General features: G+C 54.3%; 2 protein-coding genes across 4 annotated transcripts; one reads left to right on the top strand and one right to left on the bottom strand.

Annotated features, from left to right (window-relative positions):
* Window positions 1-9,149: 9,149 nt before the first annotated feature.
* On the bottom strand, window positions 9,150-14,839 carry YPEL4 (yippee like 4). Of its 2 annotated transcripts, none has more exons than XM_055301007.1 (5): window positions 14,660-14,839; window positions 11,990-12,314; window positions 11,777-11,820; window positions 11,329-11,437; window positions 9,150-11,115 (listed from the first exon to the last, which is right to left on the bottom strand). In XM_055301007.1, exons 2-5 carry the CDS (start codon window positions 12,128-12,130, stop codon window positions 11,026-11,028), a joined length of 384 nt encoding a protein of 127 aa, XP_055156982.1. In that variant the 5' UTR covers window positions 12,131-12,314; window positions 14,660-14,839; the 3' UTR covers window positions 9,150-11,025. The 2 variants fall into 2 exon arrangements, with proteins under 2 accessions (XP_055156982.1, XP_055156983.1); XM_055301008.1 differs by lacking the exon at window positions 14,660-14,839 and adding an exon at window positions 12,533-12,704.
* A 4,582-nt stretch (window positions 14,840-19,421) lies between these two features.
* CLP1 (cleavage factor polyribonucleotide kinase subunit 1) lies at window positions 19,422-22,554 on the top strand. 2 transcript variants are annotated; one of them, XM_055301010.1, is made up of 3 exons: window positions 19,422-19,515; window positions 20,411-21,038; window positions 21,432-22,554. In XM_055301010.1, exons 2-3 carry the CDS (start codon window positions 20,433-20,435, stop codon window positions 22,101-22,103), a joined length of 1,278 nt encoding a protein of 425 aa, XP_055156985.1. In that variant the 5' UTR covers window positions 19,422-19,515; window positions 20,411-20,432; the 3' UTR covers window positions 22,104-22,554. The 2 variants fall into 2 exon arrangements, with proteins under 2 accessions (XP_055156985.1, XP_055156986.1); XM_055301011.1 differs by lacking the exon at window positions 19,422-19,515 and adding an exon at window positions 19,602-19,724.
* Window positions 22,555-23,690: the final 1,136 nt, after the last annotated feature.

Here is a 23,690-nt window from a genome sequence, read left to right as displayed (position 1 = left end):
CCAACTGGCACAGGGAGAAGTTTCCTGCCCATCGTGGGCAGACCTGTGTAGGCCGAGGAGGAAAGTCTGGGCTATGTCCCTCCACGCCCCTCTCAGTGGCCTCTCTTGGGTTCCATGACAGCCCGCTGAGAAACCAAAGAACCAAAACTTCCTGCAAACTCAGTGTTGGCAAACTTCTGTTATACAGAGCTGGTTATTCTAGGCTTTGCTGCTAGCCATGTGGTCTCTGTCACAACTACTCAGCTCTGCCACCGTAGTGGGAAAGCCACCAGTGACAGTCCATAACCAAGCGGGCACCTCTGTGATCCGATGAACTTGATTCTCAAACAGGCAGGGGGCAGGATTGGGCCCGTGGGCTGGGGTTTGCTGACCCCAGCTCTCTCTGGGTCATGTAAAGGGACTGGAGGTGCAAAAACGGGACAACTGATGAAGCAAGAATAGGATTAAGACCTCAGGGAAATGGGTTCACCTCAGGAAGAAAGTACTTACATTTATTTGGGCATCTGTCTGACTTCCTCTTGGTGTATCTGCCCTGTACTCCTCAACTGGGAGCATCTCGGGACCAGGAATGCTTCCTAGCAAGGATTCCAGAGCCTTCCACACAGGAAGCGCTCAGACACATAAGTAGTGGACAGAAGCAGGATGTAAGAAGGCAGAGAAGGAGGGAAAACTGAACAGGCTCAGATGGAAAGGCCTGTATCATCTCCATGAATTAGGAGCCACTAAGTGGCAACCAAGTCCCCCCCAGTGATGTTGAAGCAGGGACGCCACTCTTTCCTAGCATTTCAGATTCAGGTCTTCCAAGAGGTGGAGGATTGGGGCAGATGGTCTCCCTGCCTCACAATCACAGAGTTCCATGTGGTGCACCCTGGGTAGGGCTCCAAGGAGGAAAGCAAAGGGGGCACTCCCAGAATGATCCCGACTTGCTGTGGAGATAGTGGGAAAATGGAGGCCAGTACAAAGCCCAGGCACATCCTGGGCCTCCCAGAGGTGGAGGGAGGGACGTGATGGGGTGGCTAGGAGCCAAAGAACCCCTGGATCCTTTTTTTAACACCCTTAGGGCCCCCGGGTGGCTTGGTCGGTCAAGCATCTGCCTCAGGCTCAGGTCATGGGCTCATGATCCTGAGATCAAGCCCCTACCTCAGGCTCCCTGCTCAGCGGAGAGTCTGCTTCTCCCTCTGCCCTTCCCCTCTGCTTGTGCTCTCTCTCTCTCTCTCTCTCTCTCACTCTTGCTCTTTTTCTCAAAAAAAAAAAAAAAGAAAGAAAACAAAATCCGCTCTTATAACAGGTTGGACCATTTCTGGCTGTTACTGGTCTCCTTTTCAACTCTTTTTTTTTTTTTTTTTAAGATTTATTTATTCATGAGAGACACAGAGAGAGAGGCAGAGCAGAGGCAGAGGGAGAAGCAAGCTCCATGCAGGGAGCCCGATGTGGGACTGGATCCTGGGTCTCCAGGATCATGCCCGGGGCCGAAGGTGGTGCCAAACCACTGAGCCACCCGGGCTGCCCTCCTTTTCAACTTTTTCCTGAGAACCAATGGGCCAAGCAGGGGTTTGGAAGGTGGTGAGCGAAAAAGGAAGCTTTCTCCATGCAGTCCATTTCTGGGCAGGAACATCCAGAGACTGGAGAATGAGCCGAGAGGGACCGAGGAGAGTCCACCCCCTGATGGGATACTGGTATCCACTTTGTCCTGGGAAGAATGCTTATGGAACACAGATAAGGGGCCTGCAGACTAAGGAGGAAGCAGCAGGGAGTGGAGGGCGGAGGGGCAGCTAGAGGAATTGGTGGGCGGCATCTCTTGGTGGGGAAAAGGAGAAGAGCATTTTCCAGAAAAACAGTATCTTTGGAGGAGCTGAGTAGAGGCTGGAGGGAAGTGTCTGTGCCCTCTAGGATCCATCCCGGCCTACCTTTTCCTCCTTGCTGTTCCCCTTCATCATCCTAGTTTCTCACTGAATTTCCTGCCTACCTTGAACACATCCTACCTTTCAGCATATGTTGTCTCCTCTCCTTTGCACTTCCCTGACCTCCTTTCTCCTATTTTCTTGTCTCTGAATCTTTCCTGTTCTTCTGATCTTAGATGCTACTTCCCCCAGGAAGCCTTCTTAGATTCCATTCTCCATGGGAAGCAGTCCCTCTTCCTCTGAACTCCTTATCTTTTTTTTTTTTTTAAGATTTTATTTATTCACGAGAGACACAATGAGAGAGAGGCAGAAACATAGGCAGAGGGAGGAGAAGCAGTTTCCATGCGGAGAGCCTGACATGGGACTCGATCCCGGGACTCCAGGATCACACTCTGAGCCAAAGGCAGATGCTCAACCGCTGAGCCACCCAGGCGTCCCTGAACTCCTTATCTGTCTCTTACCCAGAGAAGTCATTTAGCGGTTTTCACCTGGAAGTGAAGGCGTACTGAAAACAGTAGTCATTCTCCAGGCAACGCTGTGTCTTCCGCTCTCCTATGGCATGTTACCCAGATAGAGGCCCTCTGGAAGCGGGAAGTGGATACCAGCTCTCTGTAGTGGTTCTTTCTCCGCTGGATTAGGGCCTTGGATGCACCCATCTGAGCCTGTAGCCACCAGAATCCTGGATATGCTGCACCCCTCCTCCTCCAGAAGCTCCAGCCCCTTGTTCATTCTGCTTCCTGTTCAGCCTAAGGATGAACACACAACTTCCCACCCTACAGCTTTCTTTCCTCGTGGTAGAAGATGCCACGATGGAATCACTCAATCACATTGATTGAGGGAGTGGGCTATGGAGGCTGTCCGTGTTCTTGTAACCCTGGCGTACCCAGGGGCCTATCTGTCCCTCCCATGGAATTGGCTATCCCTTCATACCAGCCCTACATTCGTCTTGGGTCAGAGAAGTACATTTATTTTTTATTTATTTATTTTTTTTTATGATAGTCACAGAGAGAGAGAGAGAGAGAGAGAGAGAGAGGCAGAGACACAGGCAGAGGGAGAAGCAGGCTCCATGTACCCGGAGCCCGATGTGGGATTCGATCCCCGGTCTCCAGGATCGCGCCCTGGGCCAAAGGCAGGCGCTAAACCGCTGCGCCACCCAGGGATCCCGAGAAGTACATTTATTGAATGAACTTAATGATATATGTGTGCGTGTGTTGGGGAGGGCGGTGGTGTGCAGAGGCCCAAAGATGTGTACTAAATACATGGATGTGTGTTAACTTGAAAGTAAGCTAACCTGAAGTTTGCCTTTGGGCAGGGGACATCTCCCACCCTCACCCCCACCATCCTCATTTACATCTTTGAAAGAACAAGAAGTTTGGGCCAACCTGCAATTCCCTAGCTAGCCCACATCTCCCATGGTATTGTGTGTGCAGGTGTGTATCTCAGCTCCCTTGTCAGAACAGAGATTAACTCAAAAAAAGGATCCATGACAGAGGTGTCAGGGATTTGAACCTCATTTCCTGGGCATCCATGCCCTTGGTGATTTGCGATTTGGATCTAGTGGATTTTGTAACTGCAGGTGAAGAGAAAGGATTTTTTCTTCCCAATAGGAATCATAGGATGTTATTCACCAGCAGGACCACAAGGGTTCTAGGGGGCGTGGGGGGGTGCTCAGCGGTTTAGTGTTGCCTTCGGTCCAGGGCATGATCCTGGAGACCTGGGATCGAGTCCCACGTCGGGTTCCCAGCATGGAGCCTGCTTCTCCCTCTGCCTGTGTCTCTGCCTCTCTCTGTGTGTGTCTCTATGAATAAATAAATAAAGAAATCTTTACAAAAATTTTAAAAATAAAATAAAAGTAATTACAGGGGTGCCTGGCTTGATCAGTCACTAGAGCATGCCACTCTTGGTCTCGGGGTTGGTTGTAAGTTCCAGCCCCATGTTGAGTGTGATTACTTTTTAAAAAAACGTAAAAGTAATTACAATTCAATAAAGTAAAAAAGCCAGTTTCTCGGTCACACTTGCCACATTTCGAGGGCTCAATAGCCACACGTGGCTAATGGATACCCTACCAGATGACACAGATTTAGAACATTTCCCTCTTCACACAGAAACTTGAATAGGACCATGCTCTGCTAGAGCGATCTGTTGCAAATGGGGAAACTGAGACCTAGCGAGCAGACAGCGGCAAGCGTGTTAGTGTTAGGGGCAGATGTGGACACACAAGGAAGGTTCCCGACGGCCAGGTCTGACTCCTACCCTGCCCCCCGCGGCCTCCCTCCCCCAGGCCTCTCTGGGCTCCCCCAACTCAGAGCCCCTAGTGGGCCCAGCACGCGGGCCAGGCCGGGCTGGTCCCAGGGGCTGTTTGTGACCGCGCAGAGCTCCAGATGCTGCACATTCCTGGTAGGGTCAGACCTGCCCCGCGGCGCTCGGGGAATGAGCTTCTCTGAAGAGCCTCAGATCTTTCCGGAGCTGCCCTCTTCCTGCCCAGCCTGGGGGGCGGCCGGGGTCGCTCCGAGCCCTCGGCCCTCCCGCGCGGACTCCGTGCTCGAGAGGCGCTTCTGCTGCAGGAGGGGGCTGCGGGGGGGGGGCAGGAAATCGCACCCCGACACCTAACAAGGTCTCCAGGTCCAGCACAAGGGGCGTCTGGGAGCAAGGCTTCTGCAAGCCCAGCCTTGGGGCCGCATTTGGCGGGAAGCGGACCTGCCTCCACCTGCAGCCCGGGCGGGTGTGTTGCGGGGAGGGGGGTGGGGGGGACGGAAAGGGCCGGGAAGGGGGGGCGCCCCGGGTGGGGGCAGGGGGCCAGGGGCCAGGGGAGGGGGCGCCCGGGAGCGCCCTGACCCCGCCGGCTGTCGGGAGGCGGAGGGGATGGGGGTTGGGGGGGAAGAGGGGAGCCCGGCAGCCAATGGGAGGGAGGATCTCGTTTCAAAAGGGTTAACCCGCAGCCAATGGGAGCCCGGGGGAGCGGATCCTGCTCACTCCATTCAAGAATCCCAAGTATTCAAGATGGACGGCAGGGAGTGTGGAAGGAGAAAGGGGGCGAGGGGGCGAGAGCGAGCCGGGCGGAGGCGCGGGCGGCGGGCCGGGCGGGCGGGCGGCGGGCGGCGGGCGCGGGGCGGGCGGGGGCGGGGCGGCGGGGCCGGGCGCGGGGCGCGGGGCGCGGGCGGGGGCCGGCGAGGCCCGGGAGGGGCGCGGGGAGGGGAGGGCAGAGAAAGAGCCCGGGAAGAAGGAGGTGGCGGGCAGAGGAGCCTAACGACGAGCCTGTGTGGGTGTCGGGAGCTCCCAGAAGGGTAACGCCGGCGGTTTTCGGTTTTGTTCTGTGTCGGGCGGGGAGGGGTGGTCCGGGCTCTTTCTCTCGCCTTCCCGCGCCCCCCCTGCCTCCCCCACGCGCGGGCATCCCTCTGGGTCCGCCCTCCCCTGCCCACGGCCGCAGCGGGGAAGCTCGGGGCACGCTCGCGGGGCGGCTTCCCTGTCATTTTCCAGCGGGGGGTGTGGTGGGGCGGGGGGTGCGGCGGGGCAGGGCCGAGGCCGGGCGGTCCGTCGGTGCCCGGGCGCGGTGCGGGCGGCGGGGGGGTGGGGGTGTGTGCGGGGAGGGCCGCGCCGGCCGGGAGTTGTGCATCCTGAGAAGTTGTGGGGTGAGCCGGGGTGGCTGCGAGCGGGTGCGAGGCCGGCCCTGGAGCTCGCAGGGTGCGGGATCCGGGGGTGCGGGGCGGGATCGGGGGTCCTGGGGCTCGCGCTCCACGGCTTGCTGCCTGGGGAGTGCGGCGTGCGGGCTGAGCCGAGTGGCAAGTAGGGCAGGGAGTTTGTGTGCGCGCGTGTGTGGCCCAGCCCGGAGGCGTGTGTGTGCGGGGGGCACGGCTGGGTGTTGCGGGAGAGAGCCCCCACCCTGCACTTCCCCCTGCCCCTCTCAGCCCGCTCCGCGAGCGTGGCGCTCAGGACCCTCCTGGTCTCCTCCGCCCGTCGCCATGGCTGCGGGGAGGGGGTGGGAGGAGACAGTTGGGGCCGGCCCCTGCCCCTGCTGCTCGGGCTAACCCTCCACCTGCCCTTTCTCTCCCTTCCGCAGGCTGGGCCCCATCCCCTGCTGCTCCGGGGGGCAGGGGCCGGAAGATGGTGGCCAATGAGGAGGGGGAGTGGAGAGAACTTGAGCCGGGGCCTCCCCTCCCCCATTTCCTCCTCGGTCTCTGCACCCGCCTCTGGAAGGAGCTGGGGGATGGCTCCTGGGCCCGAGGTGGGGGAGGGGCCCTGCTGGCTGGTGCATCGCGGGGCCGCTCTGGAAGGAGTTGGGGGTGAGAGCCGAGGGGATCTTGGCCCTAGCCCCCTCTCCCTGCTCTGCCCGGGGAGAGATCTGGGCGCTCCGTGGTGAATAGTCTGCCACCAGCCTCCCCGAAGCTGGCTGGGCCGCCCTGCCTTTACTCCTCTGCTCCCTGTTGGCCTGATCCAGTTCCCAGCTGGGACTGCCTCGCCCGACACCTGGTGACTGACCCTAGTGGGGCCTGGGTTTCCGCCATTACAACTGTGCAAACTGTGGGGCGGGGCGGGGCGGGGGGCGACCTCTCCTGCTTCCGGGAGGGTGGGGGTGGGTGGGAGGAAGCTGGAGGGGAAGCCCTGAGGAAGAGCTCCTAACTGGAATCCTGCCCTGTGTGCCTCCCCGGCTGTGGAATGGGGAGGAGGGCATCTCCCAGAGGCAGCTCCATCTCTGGAGGCCTTCATTGATGGCCTTCATTGACGGGTGTGCCTGAGGAATCACCCTCCACACACGCAGCCTCTGCCCTTTTGGGGCTCGCACAGTTTACCAGGCCAGAACTGGAGTTAGGCTTCTGAGAGAGGCGCTTTAGCCAGGATCAGGCCATGCTGGAGCTCTGCACCTTTGGCTCTCCAGGTGTCCCTCCATGGCAGTCTTCTGCCTTTGGGGTTTGAGTCTCAGGGTTGTTTATCCTGTGTTTAAGCCCCCTTGACTAGGATAAAATGGGGGAAGTTATGAGTGAGCTTGAAAACCCTCCACAGAGTCCCTGGATAAAACCAGGAACGGCTAAGATTCTGATTTCACTGCCAGTGAAAACCCATCCCTTAACGCTCACTGCAAGAGGGGGACTCGCCCTCACAATTTCGTTCCATGCTGAATCCATACGGTGGATTTGGAGACCTCAGAGGGAGATGCAGGGTGAGCCTTCCCCTGCAGCTTCCACCTCTAGGCCTGGAAGCATCACTGGGTTTCCCGGGACCTGTGACTATACTCTTCCACACTCTGGTCCTGGACGTACATCTGAGGTTGTCCCCGTGAGGCCTAGCACTCCTCTTTATCTGAACTAAGGAGGGAGCTTTCAAGTAGGGAAGAATAGAGGGTGCTGTGGTCCAGGTCAGCAAGCTCCTCCAAAAGAGAAGCTGACCCAGATCACATCCAGGGGAACACAGTTTCATGTGAGTGTCCCCTAAACTTGTGTGGTTACCACCAGTCCCCCGTAAGCTCAATGTATCCCTTTCTCCATGAACCCTGTCTCAAAAAAAAAAAAAAAAAAAAAAAAAAACTTAAGAAAAAGGTAGTCTGTTGGGAAGAGTGTGAGGAAGGGGACAAGAAATAGAGGGTTAGCCCTGAGATGGGAAGACAGGAGTCTCAGGATGAGAAGGGGCAGAGGGAGGCCAAGAGAGCTGAGTGGGCCAGGGCCTGGGAGAAGGGGCGAGGAGGCAGGGCCGGCATGCCTCTGCTGCGGGCCGGAGCTCTTTTCACATTGTGCTACTGTCTGCACCTACCACTAGCAGTGCAATGTTAAAAGGGCATTGGCCGCGTAGTGCTACCCAGCGCCGGCTGCCTCCTCAGCATCAAGACTTCCTCTCCCATCTGGGCGCCAATCAGCTGTCCTCCTGGTGAGCATCTGGGAAGCCTATTAGTAGCCATACTAACAGCTCACATGTCCGGAAGCACTTCCACGTGCTAGACACTTCAGAGTTGGTGGGGAGACTGAATAGCTTCTTGGCAAGTAACCTACCCCATTTGACAGATGAAAAAACTGAGAGCCAGACAGGCACCACGGCCACGGTTATACAGTCCTTAAATTGCAGAGCCTAGATAGAACCCTGTCCTAAGTCTGACAGCTCTCCCATTTTTTTGTGGACCTATCTGGAGAGAGGGTGGAGTGGGTTCGGTCCAGGGAGAGGGCACCTGAGCAGAGGGGTTGGAGGGTTTGGATGCCACCTGCTGGTTGTATGAGGGTATCTTCCAAAGCCTCAAACCTTTAAGGACAAAAGTGGTGGCTTGTCTCAGAAGAGTTCCTGGGGTTAGAGGGTAGATGGGGAAGGTTGAGAGAGTCACTGAAGACCTCCACAAGAAAGAGTGGGTGCACGGTGAAGGAAAAGAGCTAACCCTCACCAGGGGCAAGGATCTGTCCCTCTAGCATTAGGGCACAGAAAGGAGACCCCATCTTCACCTGTAGTTCCCAGCGTGACCCCGCTGGGACATACAGGGGATTTCATAGTGATGCTTCTCCAGGGCCCACCTGTCTGAGCATCCATGGTTTGGACAAGTACTGTCCATGGCCTGACCTTAAAAATTAAGTCGGATCCCTGGGTCCAAGGCCACTAAACGATTCCTTCCAGAGAGATTACAAAGAACTCTCTACCCCTCTTCTCTTTCCCACGGTATCTACGTATGTAGCTTAGTCAGAATTTGTGAGGGCAGGGCAGATTTGGGGAGCTTTAAGAAGGTAGCTTATTTGTGCCTGCTTTTCGGGGTTAGCGTTGGGGTCTGAGAAGAGAAGCCTTCCTCCTCTTCAGTGCTAGGATTTCAGGTCTCTTGCTGGATGGACCCTGAGAGCAGCCTCTCTGGCATCAGTGGGCGTGCGGAACCTGAGCCATGGGACAGACTTCTCTGAGGCACGGAGGTGTGGGGCATCATTCCTTCGTGGCTTGCATTTGCCTTCTTGCATCTCTGGGTCTTCGGCTTCCCTTCTGCCTTTCTGCCCAGACAGCCTCTCCGTTCAGATGTTGACAGTTAGCTTATGTCCCTTACTTTCTTCGGTATATTAACATTTCTGTTTGAGCCTCTTTGGGCACAAACAGCCATTTGATAATGTCACTCCCCTCTTATTAGAAAACAAGAATTTTTCAGTGTTTTCCCAATACCCTTGGGATGAAATCTAGATCCCCAAATGGTCTGTCTTTCCTGTGTTCTCTCTCTCTCTCTCTCTCTTTCTCTTTCTCCTCCCCCCCCCCCCCCCACTGGTACTTCCACTCTGGCTCTGGGAAACTTCTCTTCCCTCCTCAAAATAACTGAGCTCAAGCCACTTGACTCACAGTTTTCTCTGCCTGAATCAGGCCCCCTCCCTTTGTCCCCCTGTGCCCACCTGATGGCTCCTCCTCTACCTCCCATCAGTCATCACTTCTATGAAATCTACTGAAGTCTTCCTTGATGCCTCAAATCTAAGCTAAGCCTTTCCTAGGAGCTCCCGAGCCTACCCTTCCTACCACCACCACTGCCCAGAGCCCTTGGCCCTTGGCCCTGGATTTGCCTGGTTATTGTTTTGTCCTCCCGCCAGACTGAAAGTCCCCCGAAGTCATCCTTGCTCATCATTGCATCCCTAGTGCTGAACACAAAGCCTGGCCTGTCACAGGTGCTCTACAAAGATCTGCGGTACCAGTGAATGAATCAGAATAACAAGCTAGTGTACACCCCCCCCCCAAAAAAAAGACTTCTATAATGTGCACAGTCCACCCTGCCGTTGTCTGTGACCCAGCAAACAACGGTGAGAATTTCACATCACTGCCAAGGAACTGCGCGTGGGTCACACGGCACCGATGCTGTGATTTTAAGCCCTTCCGTTCCACTTGGTCCCTGCTGCCCAGGGCAGCACCTTGGTTGATCGATTTTCTGTTCAGCCTTCTGTGTGGCCACAAGCTAACCCAAACATTTAAAAAATCAGGCTGAAAGGCAGTGGGACCCAAGAATACACTGGTTCAGGGATGAGCCCCTTTCCAGGTACCCCATCCTGGATCCTGGCACAACCGGGTTCATTGTCCAGGGCTCTGGAAGAGGAGCTGACCTGGATGCTCCCGCTGGGACACCGCTCAACAAAAGTTACCTCTTCACTAAACTAATCTCATCCGAAGACCCATCCCCTGGCTAAAGCTCCAGTGGGGTCTCCGCACGGACGGAGTAGTTGTTGCCCTCTAGTGGCCCGAAGGGACAGGCCCCAGGGGGTTGGTGACAGGACCGTATACTGAAGGTGCTCGGGAGGGAAAGTCAAGAGGACAGAGTGCCTCACAGTTGCTTTTCCCCTTTTTATTAAAAATAGACCCAAACACTTTATGTATCATACAAAAGTTTCTTTCGCTGGTGGCAGCCACGAGGAAGCCTGGCCCCGTGGTACTGCTGTCCCACCTCCCCTCCACGGGACCGTGGCCCCGGGAGCAGCGGCTGGGCCTCAGCATGCCCAGAAAGCCCGCTCGCTCTGGAAGCAGCCGACCGGGGTGGGGGGTGTCCCAGGAGCAGCTTGCCCACCCCACCCACTGGCGAAGGGTAGATACTCCGAAAGTGCCTCTTTAGTGCCAAGATGAGCAAACAAGTGGAGTGAAATGGAAACCCCTGTGATTCTTTTATTTCCCAGGGCTTGGGATCTGGGATTTTTTTTTTTTCCCTTCCACCCCCGAATCCTTTCTCCTGCGAACGGGGGTGGGAAGCTTTACCGTCAGAGACTGGTGTCTCACGGTGTCTGAGGCCAAAATTTCACTCCAACACCAGCCCCTTCTTATCTGCTACTCCCATGGCCTGGGACCTACCAGCCCCGTGTCTAAGGCTTGTCCTCCACTCAGAAGAGAGGTTAGGGCCAACACGGATCCTTCCACGGTCCTCTGCCTGCCTTACACCCTGCCATTACCTCCATTCTCAGGACCTCAGCGTTAGAAGGACCCACGACCATCTGTCTCTCCCTGAGCCTTGAACACCCCTGGGGTACCCCGGGCCCCTGTTCCCAAGGGACCTAGGAGTGACGAGGTGGAAGGGGTGGGGAGGGGTGGTGGGAGTTGGGTTCCCCCCAGGGGTGGGGCAGTACTCATGCTGGTATGGACTGCTTGGCAGGGCCAGGGGACAGGTGTGGGGAGGGTGGGCATGCGGAGGGAGGGCACAGCCTGCCTGAGCCCCTCAGTCCCAGCCGTTGTCCTTCACCATGTGCGACATTTCAATGATGTATTTCCCCTCCTTGTACTTCTGGCTCGTTTCAAAAGCCTGCTCCTGGTGGAGGGGAAGCAGTGAATGTAGGACAAAACAGACATCCCCACCTCCTCCTACCTGGTGTACCCCTGCCCCCGGGGCTGCCACCCAGTCCAACCCAGCAGCTCCCTCTTGCCTTTCGGGACCATGCAACACCCTGCAGTGGTCACTGGGGCTCGGAGGGCCACACAGCACCTGTCCACGTAGAGGGCGGCCCCGTCTCCGGGTACTTACATACTTCCAGCCCAGGGTGGTCTTGCAGCTCTCGCAGAAAATGTCAGCTACCGAGTGGAGCCCCGTGAGCAGGAGACGCTGCTCAGCCGGTCCGCAGCCCACGTTGACCCTGTCTCGGGAAACACGAAGGACCCAGCACCGGTGGAGTTGCTCTGCCAGTTCGGGCCCCCAAAGAGCCCCAAGGAACTTCCATCTGGGAGTGCTCCACCCGCCCCCTGGAAGCCCTGCCGGCAGCGCTCCGGCCCCCAGGACTAGTGGCTGGGCCTCCTCTCTCCGGGGAGTCAGTTCTGCCTAGACTCTCCATGACACAAGCTGCCGACTGAGTTTCTGAACCCCTTTGCGAAAGGAGAGGCAAAAGCTGAAGGTGCAAGGCCACCTGCTGATGGCTCACCCCCTTTGTCCACACTCAGACGCACGCGCACATACACAAAGAGAGAGAGAGACTCACACGGAGTTAAACAGGTAGGCTCGGCCATGGCTCCCTTGGAAAGACTGTGGAGACATAGGACAGACGGTGACTGCGGGGTGGCCCGAGGGCCCCACTGCCTGCATGCCCCAGGGGTGAGGAGGGCGGACGGCTTTGTGGCCTCTCCCCTCGGTGAGTCTGGATGATCCCAGTGGGACAGAGAAGAGAGGAGTGGCGGTCCCCCACCTGGTGTACCTTGGAAATAAGCTCATCGTGTTTGGCCAGGTGTGCGCGGCAGTGGACGCAGCTGTAGGTGCGGTGGCAACGGGGCAGGTAGCTGCGGAATGTCTTGGCGGGGAGGCAGGCGGGGCCCGGGCCAGGGTCGCAGCTGGGCATGACCGGCTGGAGGACGATGCCCTGGCGGGCCGGAGGGGCTGGCGCCGTGCAGCCCCCACACAGACGGTCGCAGGTGAAGCAGCGGAGCAGGTTGGCTAGAGCCGTGTTTCAGGGCAGGAGAGATGTGGGGGGGCTGCCCGGCCAGGGCCCCCCCAGACGTGAACCAGATAGAAATGGAAGTCACCTGTGAAGAGGAAAGAGTGCATCAGGAGAGTCTTGACCTCCCGAGGAGCCCCTCCCCAGGGGGAATGGAGAAGACGGGATCTTTGGAGACCCTCAGCATGCCATCACACTGTCTCTCAGGCCCCTGGAATCCCGGCTCTGCTGGTGGCCGGTCCAGGCCTCCGGTGCCACAGGCGGGGACGCAGTGTCTGTCCCTCCTGGGGCGGGAGGAGTCTTTACCGATCTCCACCGAGAGCAGCCTGCTGCTACCAAGGCTGCCATGGGAGCAACGTCATCGGCGGCGAGTGTCCTCTCCTGGGCTTCAGCCCTTTTGTGAGGGTCTGCATCCCACAAGTGCTGGCAGGCTCGGGTTCAGAGCCTTTTACAAGTTGGGGAAGCCTGGCGGGTTTTCTCTTCTGCGCCTCTATTTGCAATGCAATTGGTCCTTCACAGATTTGGCGGGGGGGGGGGGGGGGGGGGGAGGCCAGCCCAGAAGGCAGGCACACACACACCCTAGTCAGCCCTCTCCTGGGGGCTGAAGTCCTGCATCCTGGGAACTAGAATTTCATAGATGTCTCCTTTGCTACCAGAGACCTCAGACGTGGCCCGTTGCCAGCCCTGCACTTTGGCCCACTCATTCCAGCTCAGAAACAGCAACTGGCTCTTTTCTCAGCCTCTGAGCCCCTTGATCTATATACTGCTCTTGCTCACTGTTGCCTTAGCCTCAGTTAAAGACTTGGACATACAGCCCTAGGAGAGAAAATACCTTTCTTTCAGGCAACTCTAACAGCTGGAAGCAATGGGAAATGGGGATCACGTCGGGGAAGGCTGCATTCTGGGGCTAAGTGGTATGCTGTGGGAGCAACGGGCAGCAGGAGCAGAAGTGGGGGGACTCCTGTTTTCCAAACCTATGCTTTGGGGTACAAGGCAGAGCATGTTTCCACCTTCTTCCTGGGGTAAGGACCAACAGCAGTGACTCTGTGGGTGACATTAGATAAAATTGCTAGGTTCTCATTAGGAAGGCCGAGGAAGATGTCATTATCTGCCCAGACTCCAGCCCCAAAGTGGCTGAGGGTGCTAGAGGCAGCAGATAAAGAAGGGAGGGGTCATCTGTTGGCTCTGATAAGTGGGTGAAGTCCCGCCTTTTCCTCCATGGTGCCTTTGGGTCTGTGATGGGTGATTTAGCTCAAGTCTGGTTCAGAGGTGCCAGGTGGGTGCTCCGGCAATGCAAGACCACTAAGCAGAGCAGAGGCAGTGTGGCTGCGAGTGGCCAGGGCACATAGGCTCTCGTCCTGTCCTATGCGGTGGCCGCCTGTGCCCCAGCTGTTCCAGCCTTTCCTGGGCCGGCCATGTAGTCTCTCTGCAGAACCCCAGACAGAGCCCATCTTCAGTTTGAGGTCCTCTACCCCTGGTTGGGCCCTAGAAAGACACCTTGAGCTGAGTTCAGGGTGACATTGGGCTCTGGCCACAGGAGATGGGCCTTTCTCACCAGCATCCAGCGTTCAGCGCCCACTTCCCAGGTCTGCCTTCAACTTTGCCTGTGAGTTCCCCTCTGCTGCGCTCCACCTACTGCACCGGCCAGGGAGCTTGCACTGGGTCCCAGCTCTCCAGCTCCTTCTCCAGCCCGCAGCTCGCCTCCCTCCCTCTCTCTCCCCACCTTCCCCATCAGGCCAAGGAGAGGCTGCCCAGAAGGCCAGAGAATCACTCACAGGAGGGGGAGTAGGGGGTCATTGCTTCCCGGGCTCAGATCACAGGCAGATTCAAGTTGGGCAAATGAAGAAAAAAACAAAGGCAACCTGAGCACCAGGGAGAGGATGTTCCCCCAAGTGAGATGGGGCTGGACCGTGGGAGGTGGGGGCGAGAGAGCGCTGGCGGGTAGGGAGGGGGGGTGCTGAGCAACCAGCGCTGACAGCAGAGGTGCCCAGGAGGAGGCTCCAGGAACCAGGTGCGAATCCTGTGGCTGGGGGTGGGGGGACACGACACCTGCTCACAGTGATTTTCTCATCTGCTCCGAGGCTTCACCTCCCCCCCCCCCAGGCTGGCGTTCTCGGCATGGTATAGTCCAAATAATTAGCAGCGCAGCCAGCTCCCCGGGCGGGCGGGCTTCGGGGGTCTGCACCAGCAGCAAAACAATAACCAGTGAGGCCTGATGCAGCAGCCAAAGTTGCCGGGAAATAAGTGCGGGAACCGTCAGAGCTCGGAGAGGGATGGAGGAGCTGAGAGAGGAGCCGAGGCAGCGGGGAGGGGGAAGGGAGGACAAAGGGTGGATGAATAATGCTTTTGCGATGGGGAGAAAGCAACACGCAGCAGGAGGAGGAAATTTGCAAAGGGGAAAAAAATTCATTTGGAGAAGGGCTGCCCCCTCACCTTGAGGTCTGCTCCAGAGATCTCCGTCTATCTCTCTCTCTCTCTCTCAATCTCTCAATCTCTCTGCTCACTCTTCTCTCTTCTCTTTCCGCTCCTTCAATGGGGAAGGGGACGGGGGCGGGGGAGGGGAGTTAGGGGCTCGGGCCTGGGGTTGCCAAGCTGGCCAGCTGCTGGGGGGCCAGAGGTTGTCTCTCGTCTGTACCCCGGTCTGTGGGTGAATGTAGCTGTGTGTTGTGGAACTGCATCATAACACTGTGAGTCATCCGTCCCCCCACCCCCTCACCTCCCACGTCAGAGCAGGGCTGGGAGACACAGGAGGCGGGTCGGCAGGAAGGGAGGGGGCAGGCATCGAGGGATGGGTCTAGAGAAGGGTGCAGGGGGGTGGGAGCAGAGGGCCAGCCGGCCGGGGAGGCGGGATGCTAGAGGAGAGGCTGGTTGCTGAGGAGAAGGCAGTGTGGCCAAGGAGACGGAAGGAACCTGGGGAAAGGATGGGGCTGGGCAAGGATGGAGCAGGGGCGGCAGGGCTGGAGGAAGGGAGGCGGCCAGGCGGTGACAGTGAGAGATGGATGCAGAGTCAGGCGTGTGCACACACATCCAAGATGATACGTTCCCCATCTCAGCTCGGATGCCAGCCCTGACGCAGGGAAAAGGAAGACATATTAATTGTCACACGGGGCCAACTGTGCCCCTAAGCTTGAACTGGGCGCTTCCAAGCCTCAGAGCCTCAGCGTGATGCCCCTGAAGGACTCCTAGATGGAGTCTGACCTCTCTCGAGCAGGCACCTCTTCTCAGCTACCTCCACGTTCCTTGTGCTTCGTGAACAGAGACGCCCACATTACGTAAGCTTCTCCACCGGGCTGTAAACTTTGAGAAAGGTCCTTTGGGCAACTCCTGTCTGCATCCCGGGACTGCAGTGCCTAGCGCAGAGCTTCCCGACGGAAGATGATCACACACCGGCAGTGGAGCTGCATCTTCAGACGTGGTCCAAGTGTCTGGCGCTGGTCTCAGAGAGACCTTAGAATAGCAGCTCTGCCAGTATAGTCACCAGGAACCGCTGGGAACTTACTGATCCTTTTTGTGCTGCTCGGTTTCCTCTTCTGCTAAGTGAAGCTCATGATACTGACCTCATGGAGATGTGAGAGTGAAGCGAGGTAACATGTAAACACCTAAAAAGTGCCTGGCACGTGATAAGCACTTAGTAAACCGTAGCTACTTCAAAACGGTGTTCTCCACGTAATACCCTTAAACCCAGAGAGGATTTACTATTAAGTTCTGATATCTCAAGAGACGTGTACCAAATCTCTTTCTTATGAAGAACCTCTATGTTTCGGTGCTATTTTTCTATCAGCTTCCAATTATATTTCATTTGACTCAGATTCCGTTTCTCATGGAGTGCTGTCCTGTGAATATCTCTGAAGTATGTGGACAGAACATATCCTCTAAGATAAAACCCCCAATTTCTTTAAAGGATTTTTTAAAACAGATTATTTATTTATTCATATTTATTCATGAGAGACACACACAGAGAGAGAGAAAGAGAGAGAGAGACAGGCAGAGACACAGGCAGAGGGAGAAGCAGACTCCATGCAGGAAGCCTGATGTGGGACTTGATCCCTGGTCTCCAGGATCACACCCTGGGCCAATGGCAGGTGCTAAACCACTGAGCCACCCGGGCTGCCCCCAAAACCCTAATTTCTAATGGAGGCTAGCTACCATCTAGAAAATGAAGTGTGACAAAGATAGGTACTCAGGGAGGACAGCTCGTGGGTCATTTTTCTTTTCACATGTAAGGAAGGGAAGCATAGGTCAATGGTGGGTCATGGGAAGCATTGCTAGCTGGGTATAAAAAAATATAAGGAATTCTGAAGATTTAACCAAGGAAGATTCTGGGGTTGAAGATAAATTTTGAAACACAGTGCAGGTTCCTTGAGTGATATCATCAGAGGTTTGGAACTAAGAGGGAGACTTGGGTAAAGAATGAAGTGTTTCTGTATGGGCAGTGGATGAGAGAGGAAAGGTAAATGGAGGAGGGATTTGAGGAACTATTCTTGAGGAAAACAATGGGAAGTGGGAAAAAATGTAGGTGAGTAGTTCTTAAGGCAAGGATGGAAAGTTTGGAAGCAGAAAGGGGATGCCAATTAATTTAACTCAGGAAGAAAATGATCAAGGTTTTAGCTGGTGAGAATGAAAAAGACATGAGGACAGTCTTCTTTGGGGGGTGGTGGTGATGGCAGGAATGCTTGGTGTAAGATGACAAGGGAGAAAAGGAGTGCAGGCAAGCCTAGATGCTGTAAATACTGTGCCCTCACTCTGTTTAAGAAGTGAGTTGGAGGGGATCCCTGGGTGGCGCAGCGGTTTGGGGCCTGCCTGCCTTTGGCCCAGGGCACGATCCTGGAGACCCAGGATTGAATCTCACGTCGTCGGGCTCCCAGTGCATGGAGCCTGCTTCTCCCTCTGCCTGTGTCTCTGCCTCTCTCTCTCTCTCTCTCTGTGACAATCATAAAAAAAAAAAAAAAAGAAGTGAGTTGGAGGGACGCCTTGACTGGCTCACTAGGTGAAGTATGGGACTCCTGATCTCGGCTCTGTGAGTCAGAGTCCCATATTGAAGGTAGACATTAATTTTTAAAAATAAGTGAAATGGGAGATAGTCTAAAGGCGGGGAGAGGTTTCTTTTCCCTAAATTCAGCTTGAGATGGCTGCACAAATAAGCCAAATAAAGATGACCTTCAGATAATTGGGAGAAATTGCCTCAAGGGAGAGAGTGTGGAGGTGAAGAAAGAGATCAGGGAAATAGATTGCGGGGAAAGAGGAGAGGCTGAGCTCATTCAGGGAGGGAATTTGCAAACAGAAGCCTGGAACTTAATTTTTGAAGGATGGTGAATGGTTACAGGATACCTGAGAGTTCACAGGAGAACTAACGCATGTGTGGTGAACGAATGAATTAAAGCAAACCATCAAGGACTAAGCCGTAGAAAGTGAGGATGGCACTGCCTGCTGACAGAATGAGTGCGAAGGTAAGAGTGGGTGTGAAAGAGGCAACCCAGAAAATTGTCCCAGGCTTCTTGATCCCAAGTAACCATGAGAGCCGGACTGAAGAAAGTACTCATCTATAAAGAGGGGGTGACAATTATAGTATGTGTTTCATAGGGTTCCTGAGAGGATTACATTAATTTACACCTGCAAAGCTCATTGAACAGTACCTGGCATCTAACACTACCTGTTTGCTATCATGTTAACTGGACTCGGACTCCCAAATCCTGAGTTTGAGTCCTAACTTGGGCAAATCCCTTCCCCTGTCTCCGTCCTCCTCTGAAATTGGGAGATCATACAACTGACTTTACACGTTGGCTGAGAAAGAAAATACTGGAAAGGGCTTTAAAAAATTCAAACTGGGCAGCTCGGATGGCTCAGCGGTTTAGTGCCGCTTGCAGCCCAGGGCATGATTCAGGAGACCCGGAATCGAGTCCCACGTCTGGCTCCCTGCATGGAGCCTGCTTCTCTCTCTGCCTGTGCCTCTGCCTCTCTCTCTGTCTCTCATGAATAAACAAATAAAATCTTTTTAAAAAATAAAAAATTCAAACTGCTGTACATGTGGATGGCATTATAAGAGCTCCCCCTCCTCAACCTATAATAAAAACTCAAAAGCTAACATCAGATGCTGTGTTACACTGTGTTACGCTGTGCTTAGGACTTTACACGAGTCATCCATGCAATCTTTAAAACGACTTTAAGAGGTTGGGTACTGTTATTATCCCTGTTTTACAGACAAGAAACTGGGTCTCAGAGAGTTAGCCTGATTTGCCCAAAGCCACACAGCGAGAAAGTGGCCGAGCAGAGCACAGATTCCAAAGCCCAAGCTCGCGAGGCTGATGGATGCGGCCCCAACTGCTGCCTGCGGGGTAGGTGGGCGGCCTTGTACAACTGTTGGGAGTTCAGGGAGGGAAACCGAGCCCCCCAAAGAAATCCCCGCTCCGGAGGAGAGACGTAGGGTAATGACTGGAAGGAATTCTTGGAAGTTTAAGTGTTTTATTAAAACAAATTGTAGGGACGCCTGGGTGGCTCCGCGGTTGAGCGCCCCCGCCTTCTGCCCGGGGTGTGATCCTGGGGACCCGGGGTCGAGTCCCGCGTCGGGCTCCCTGCATGGAGCCTGCTTCTCTCTCTCCCTGTGTCTCTCATGAATAAATAAATAAAATATTAAGAAAAAATAAATTGCAACGCCGTTTCGGTGCCAAGCGCTGTCGGGGAGGGGACGACACCCAGGCCGGCCTCCTCCACCTGCCTTACCCCCAGACGTCCCCAGGTCCCACGAGGGGTTCCGAGGGATTCCGCTAATTCCCCGACCTTGCTTGTGGACCAGGCAAGCCGACGGTCGTGGGACCCAGACGGCGAGCCCACCCGCCTCCCCTCCCCCTCCCCCCGCCCCGCTCTCTCCCGGGCTGCAGGTGAGCTGGAACCTCGGGGGCGAGAGTCCGCCCCAGCCGCGTCCCGGCAACCATAGGCTCCTCGGCGGGTCCCCGCCTCGCGCGGGGCGTCACCGCATCCTACCCGCCGCTCGCCCGCTTCGCGAACAAGGACGCCGCCGCCCCGCCCACCTATGGCGTCACGATCAAAACAATCTTGTAACTACAACTCCCAGAAGGCTGCGCGGCTGCGCGAGCTCCGTCGCTGGAGGTAGTTCCGGCAAAACTACCGATCCCGATAGGCATCGCGCGGCCACTGTTCCCACTGTTCCTGCGTCGCGCCTGCGCAGAACCGCCTTTGTTTCCGGCGTGGATCCGGGCGGGCGCGGCGTGCCGTTGGGTTTAGGCGCTGTCGGGGGCTCCTCGGTTTTCCGGTTTGTGTTTGCGGCTGTGCAGGTGAGATAACGGCCGGCCCTTTGGGACCAGGGCACATTTCGGCGTCTCGGGGTTCTGGGACAGATGCTGGACTTAGACTTGCGGTTCGCAGTCGGAAATCGTTCTTCACCATTCCTCGGTTCCTCGGCGTTTTCTAGTTGACGAAGTAATTCTTCCCCTTCACCGATCCCCACAACACTTGGGGAGAGGAGGTGGTTCAGGGAGATCAGGTGATTTGTCTAACGACAGTAGTAGCAGATGCTGAGCGGGTTCTTAGGCTATTTCTTTTCTTTTTTTAAGATTTTATTTATTTATTCATGAGAGGCACACAGAGAGAGGCAGAGACGCAGGCGGAGGGAGAAGCAGGCTCCCTGCAGGGAGCAGATGTGGGACTCGATCCCTGGACCTCGGGATCATGACCTGAGCGGAAGGCAGATGCTCAACCCCTGAGCCACCCAGGTGCCCCCACCCCAGGCTATTTCCTAAGTCCGAACCCAGGGTTCTCTGCTTTGCATTCAGTTTGCAGACGCCCTTTCTTGTGGACTAAGACAGCTGGGAGGGTATTTGTCTCCTTTTCAAGTCGAGTATCCCAATAGAGTGACGAAAGGAGCGATGGAAGTGATATAATCAAGTTTTAGGTCAATGTGTAGATATACTTTTCTAATGTATGAGTCATCTATTCAGTCGGTGTTTTTATGAGGTGCCTATGGGTTGTCGAGCCTTAGATACTGGAAGTAACAGCAGCAAACCAGACTGCCTAACCCTGACATTCCAGTGGGGGTAGACAGGCAAATGTATAGTGAGTCGGGGTGATCACAGCTAAGGGGAAGAATGAGGGTAAGGGGAAATATCCAGGGGAGGATTTTGAGTAGTGTCCTAACTCCTGTTTCAATCTGGTAATTAATTTGTGTTCTAGGCACAGCAGCTACACAGAAAAGATGGGAGAGGAGGCCAATGACGACAAGAAGCCAACAACTAAATTTGAACTAGAGCGAGAAACAGAACTTCGCTTTGAGGTGGAGGCATCTCAGTCAGTTCAGTTGGAGCTGCTGGCTGGCATGGCAGAAATATTTGGCACAGAGCTGACCCGAAACAAGAAATTCACCTTTGATGCTGGTGCCAAGGTGGCTGTTTTCACTTGGCATGGTTGTTCTTTACAGCTGAGTGGCCGCACCGAGGTGGCTTATGTCTCCAAGGACACTCCTATGTTGCTTTATCTCAACACTCACACAGCCTTGGAGCAGATGAGGAGGCAGGCGGAGAAGGAAGAAGAGCGAGGTCCCCGGGTGATGGTCGTGGGCCCCACTGATGTGGGCAAGTCCACAGTGTGCCGTCTGCTGCTCAACTATGCAGTGCGTTTGGGCCGCCGTCCCACTTATGTGGAGCTGGATGTGGGCCAGGGGTCTGTTTCCATCCCTGGTACCATGGGGGCCCTCTACATTGAGCGGCCAGCAGATGTTGAAGAGGGATTCTCTATCCAGGCCCCTCTGGTGTATCATTTTGGCTCCACCACTCCTGGCACCAACATCAAGCTTTATAATAAGGTCAGAGCCAGAGTCAAGGTGGGATGGAGGGAAGGGCTGCTATCAGAGTAGGAAGCTGTGCAAAAGTGTGCTAATTAAAACTGTCTGTGGCCATTTCTTTGCTCCCTTTCAGCTGGGATTACTGTCACATGACTTTGGAAGACAGTTTCAAATATAAGTCAATCTCAGGTTCTTAAATATTCCTGTGGCCCTGTTCTTAAGTAATGTACTAAATTTCTACTTAGGACACGAAACAGAAGAAGCAACATAAAATTGAAATCTGTGTTATGGGGTTAAAACCTTAGCCATTTAGAATGTCGTTGTTTTCTGGTACCTAATAGCCAATTACTCTACATAACTATGAGTTCTTTCGTTTTGTGTTTCCTTTCCTCATCTTGATGCTCCCTTCTGCAGATTACATCTCGTTTAGCGGATGTGTTCAATCAAAGGTGTGAAGTGAACCGAAGGGCCTCTGTGAGTGGCTGTGTCATTAACACGTGTGGCTGGGTCAAGGGTTCTGGGTACCAGGCCCTGGTGCACGCAGCCTCAGCCTTTGAGGTAGATGTGGTTGTGGTTCTGGATCAAGAACGACTGTACAATGAACTAAAACGCGACCTGCCTCACTTCGTCCGAACTGTGCTGCTCCCTAAATCAGGGGGTGTGGTTGAACGCTCCAAAGACTTCCGGCGGGAGTGTAGGGATGAGCGTATCCGTGAGTATTTCTATGGATTCCGGGGCTGTTTCTATCCCCATGCCTTCAATGTCAAATTTTCAGATGTGAAAATCTACAAAGTTGGGGCACCCACTATCCCAGACTCCTGTTTGCCTTTGGGCATGTCTCAGGAGGACAATCAGCTCAAGCTAGTACCAGTCACACCTGGACGAGATATGGTGCACCACCTTCTGAGTGTTAGCACTGCTGAGGGCACAGAGGAGAACCTTTCTGAGACCAGTGTGGCTGGCTTCATCGTGGTGACCAGTGTGGACCTGGAACATCAGGTGTTTACTGTTCTCTCTCCAGCCCCCCGCCCACTGCCTAAGAACTTCCTTCTCATCATGGATATCCGGTTCATGGATCTTAAGTAGAGACTGGTATGAAGCCTTGCTGCCTGGGGCATCGAGATCTTCTGGCCATCATGAAAGGCAAAAAAGTTGGGCTAAAGTATGAGACTGTTGAGGCCAAACAGACGAGTAAATAGTGAACTAGTAGAAAGCATATTTCTACCTCTTAAGATGGGTGGTGGAAGCCTAACTTTTCTGATCTTGAACCAAAAAGAACCAGGAGAACATATAATTGGTTTCGTGGATCACCAAAGGTGCCGCTTTGTATTCTCCGAGGCCCTGGAGAATCATATTTTTTCCACTATGCTTACTTGGTGGACTAATTTTTAGGAGGAACTTTTTTAAAAATTATCACTGCTTTATATTCTGTATATAGCACTTGTTATTCCATTTATCCAAGATGAAAGATTGAATCAGAAGGCCTCTTTCTAATAAAGTTCAAACTTGGGAAATTTTAATAAATATTTTTGCCATACCACAGAAGTTGGTATAATTTTTTTTAAATTTTGTTTTTTCCCCTAAGCATGATGGAAACATTATTGAAGTGAGTTATGCTAAATGCTTCAAAGAAAGCCAAGGGCCCACCTGTGAGCCAAGCAGGTGAATTTTTATAATGGTTTTCCTTTCCTTGTAGGTAAATAGATGCTAAATCTGTTAATGCCAAGTTTACTCTGAGGAGCTACAGAGGCTGGTGATAAACTTGGATTGAGATTTCTGGTCTAATCATTTTCCATACATAGCTCATTTGCTCTCAGCTGCAGCTGTCTTTCGTATTGTCCGTCTGATTGGAACTGGGCCCCAGGTCAAGGTAAATTGAATTTTCGGGTGGTAAGAAGCTGGGAAAGAAAGCCCCGTTCTCTTTGATTTCTTGCAAGTGATTTGTGTTCCTAGTTTAGACTGGATTATTGAGTATTATCTGATACCCTTTGATTCATTCTTTCCACAAGTGTTTATTGAGCATATGCTATTGGCCAGGAACTATTCTAGATGGGGAACAAGATAGACAAAATCTTACAGAGCTTACATAGAATAAGCAGACAAAAAAGGTAAGTGCTATGTAGAGTTAAAATTGCGTGGTCTGAGACAGAGTGACTGGGAGGGTTAATTAGAGCGGGTAGTCAGGAAAGGCCTCCCCTGAGCACATTTCACATTAAGACTTGAATGGCTGTGTGAAATTGGGACGTCTTGGTGGGGGAAACAGTTCAAAATCCTAAAAAAGGAAAAATATTGATGTATTTGAAGGGAAAGGGTGGTGTGGTGTACTGAGGGGTGAATGGTAAAAATTCAGGCTGGAGGGGGCAATAAAGACCAGATAATGTAGGGCTCTTGTAATCTCAGAGCAGTGGCAAAGGATGGGAGAGGGGTGGTGTCTTAATTCCTTAATTCAGGCTGCTGTAACAATGCCAGACTGGGTAGCTTATAAACAGATTTCTCAGTTTTGGAGGCAGGAAAGTCCAAGGTCAAGGCATCAGCATGGTTGTGTTCTGATGATGGCTCTCTTTGGGGTTGCAGACTGCCTATTTCTAGCTATGTTCTCATATAGTAGAAGGAAGGGCCAGGGATCTACTGTGGAGCCTCTGTTGTAAAGACACTGATCCCACTCACACAAAG

This window comes from Nyctereutes procyonoides, unplaced genomic scaffold (assembly GCF_905146905.1).
Source record: "Nyctereutes procyonoides isolate TBG_1078 unplaced genomic scaffold, NYPRO_anot_genome, whole genome shotgun sequence".
Taxonomy (NCBI): Eukaryota; Metazoa; Chordata; class Mammalia; order Carnivora; family Canidae; genus Nyctereutes; species Nyctereutes procyonoides.
Note: the sequence above shows the minus strand (reverse complement) of the source record. Positions and strands in the feature narration are given on the sequence as shown.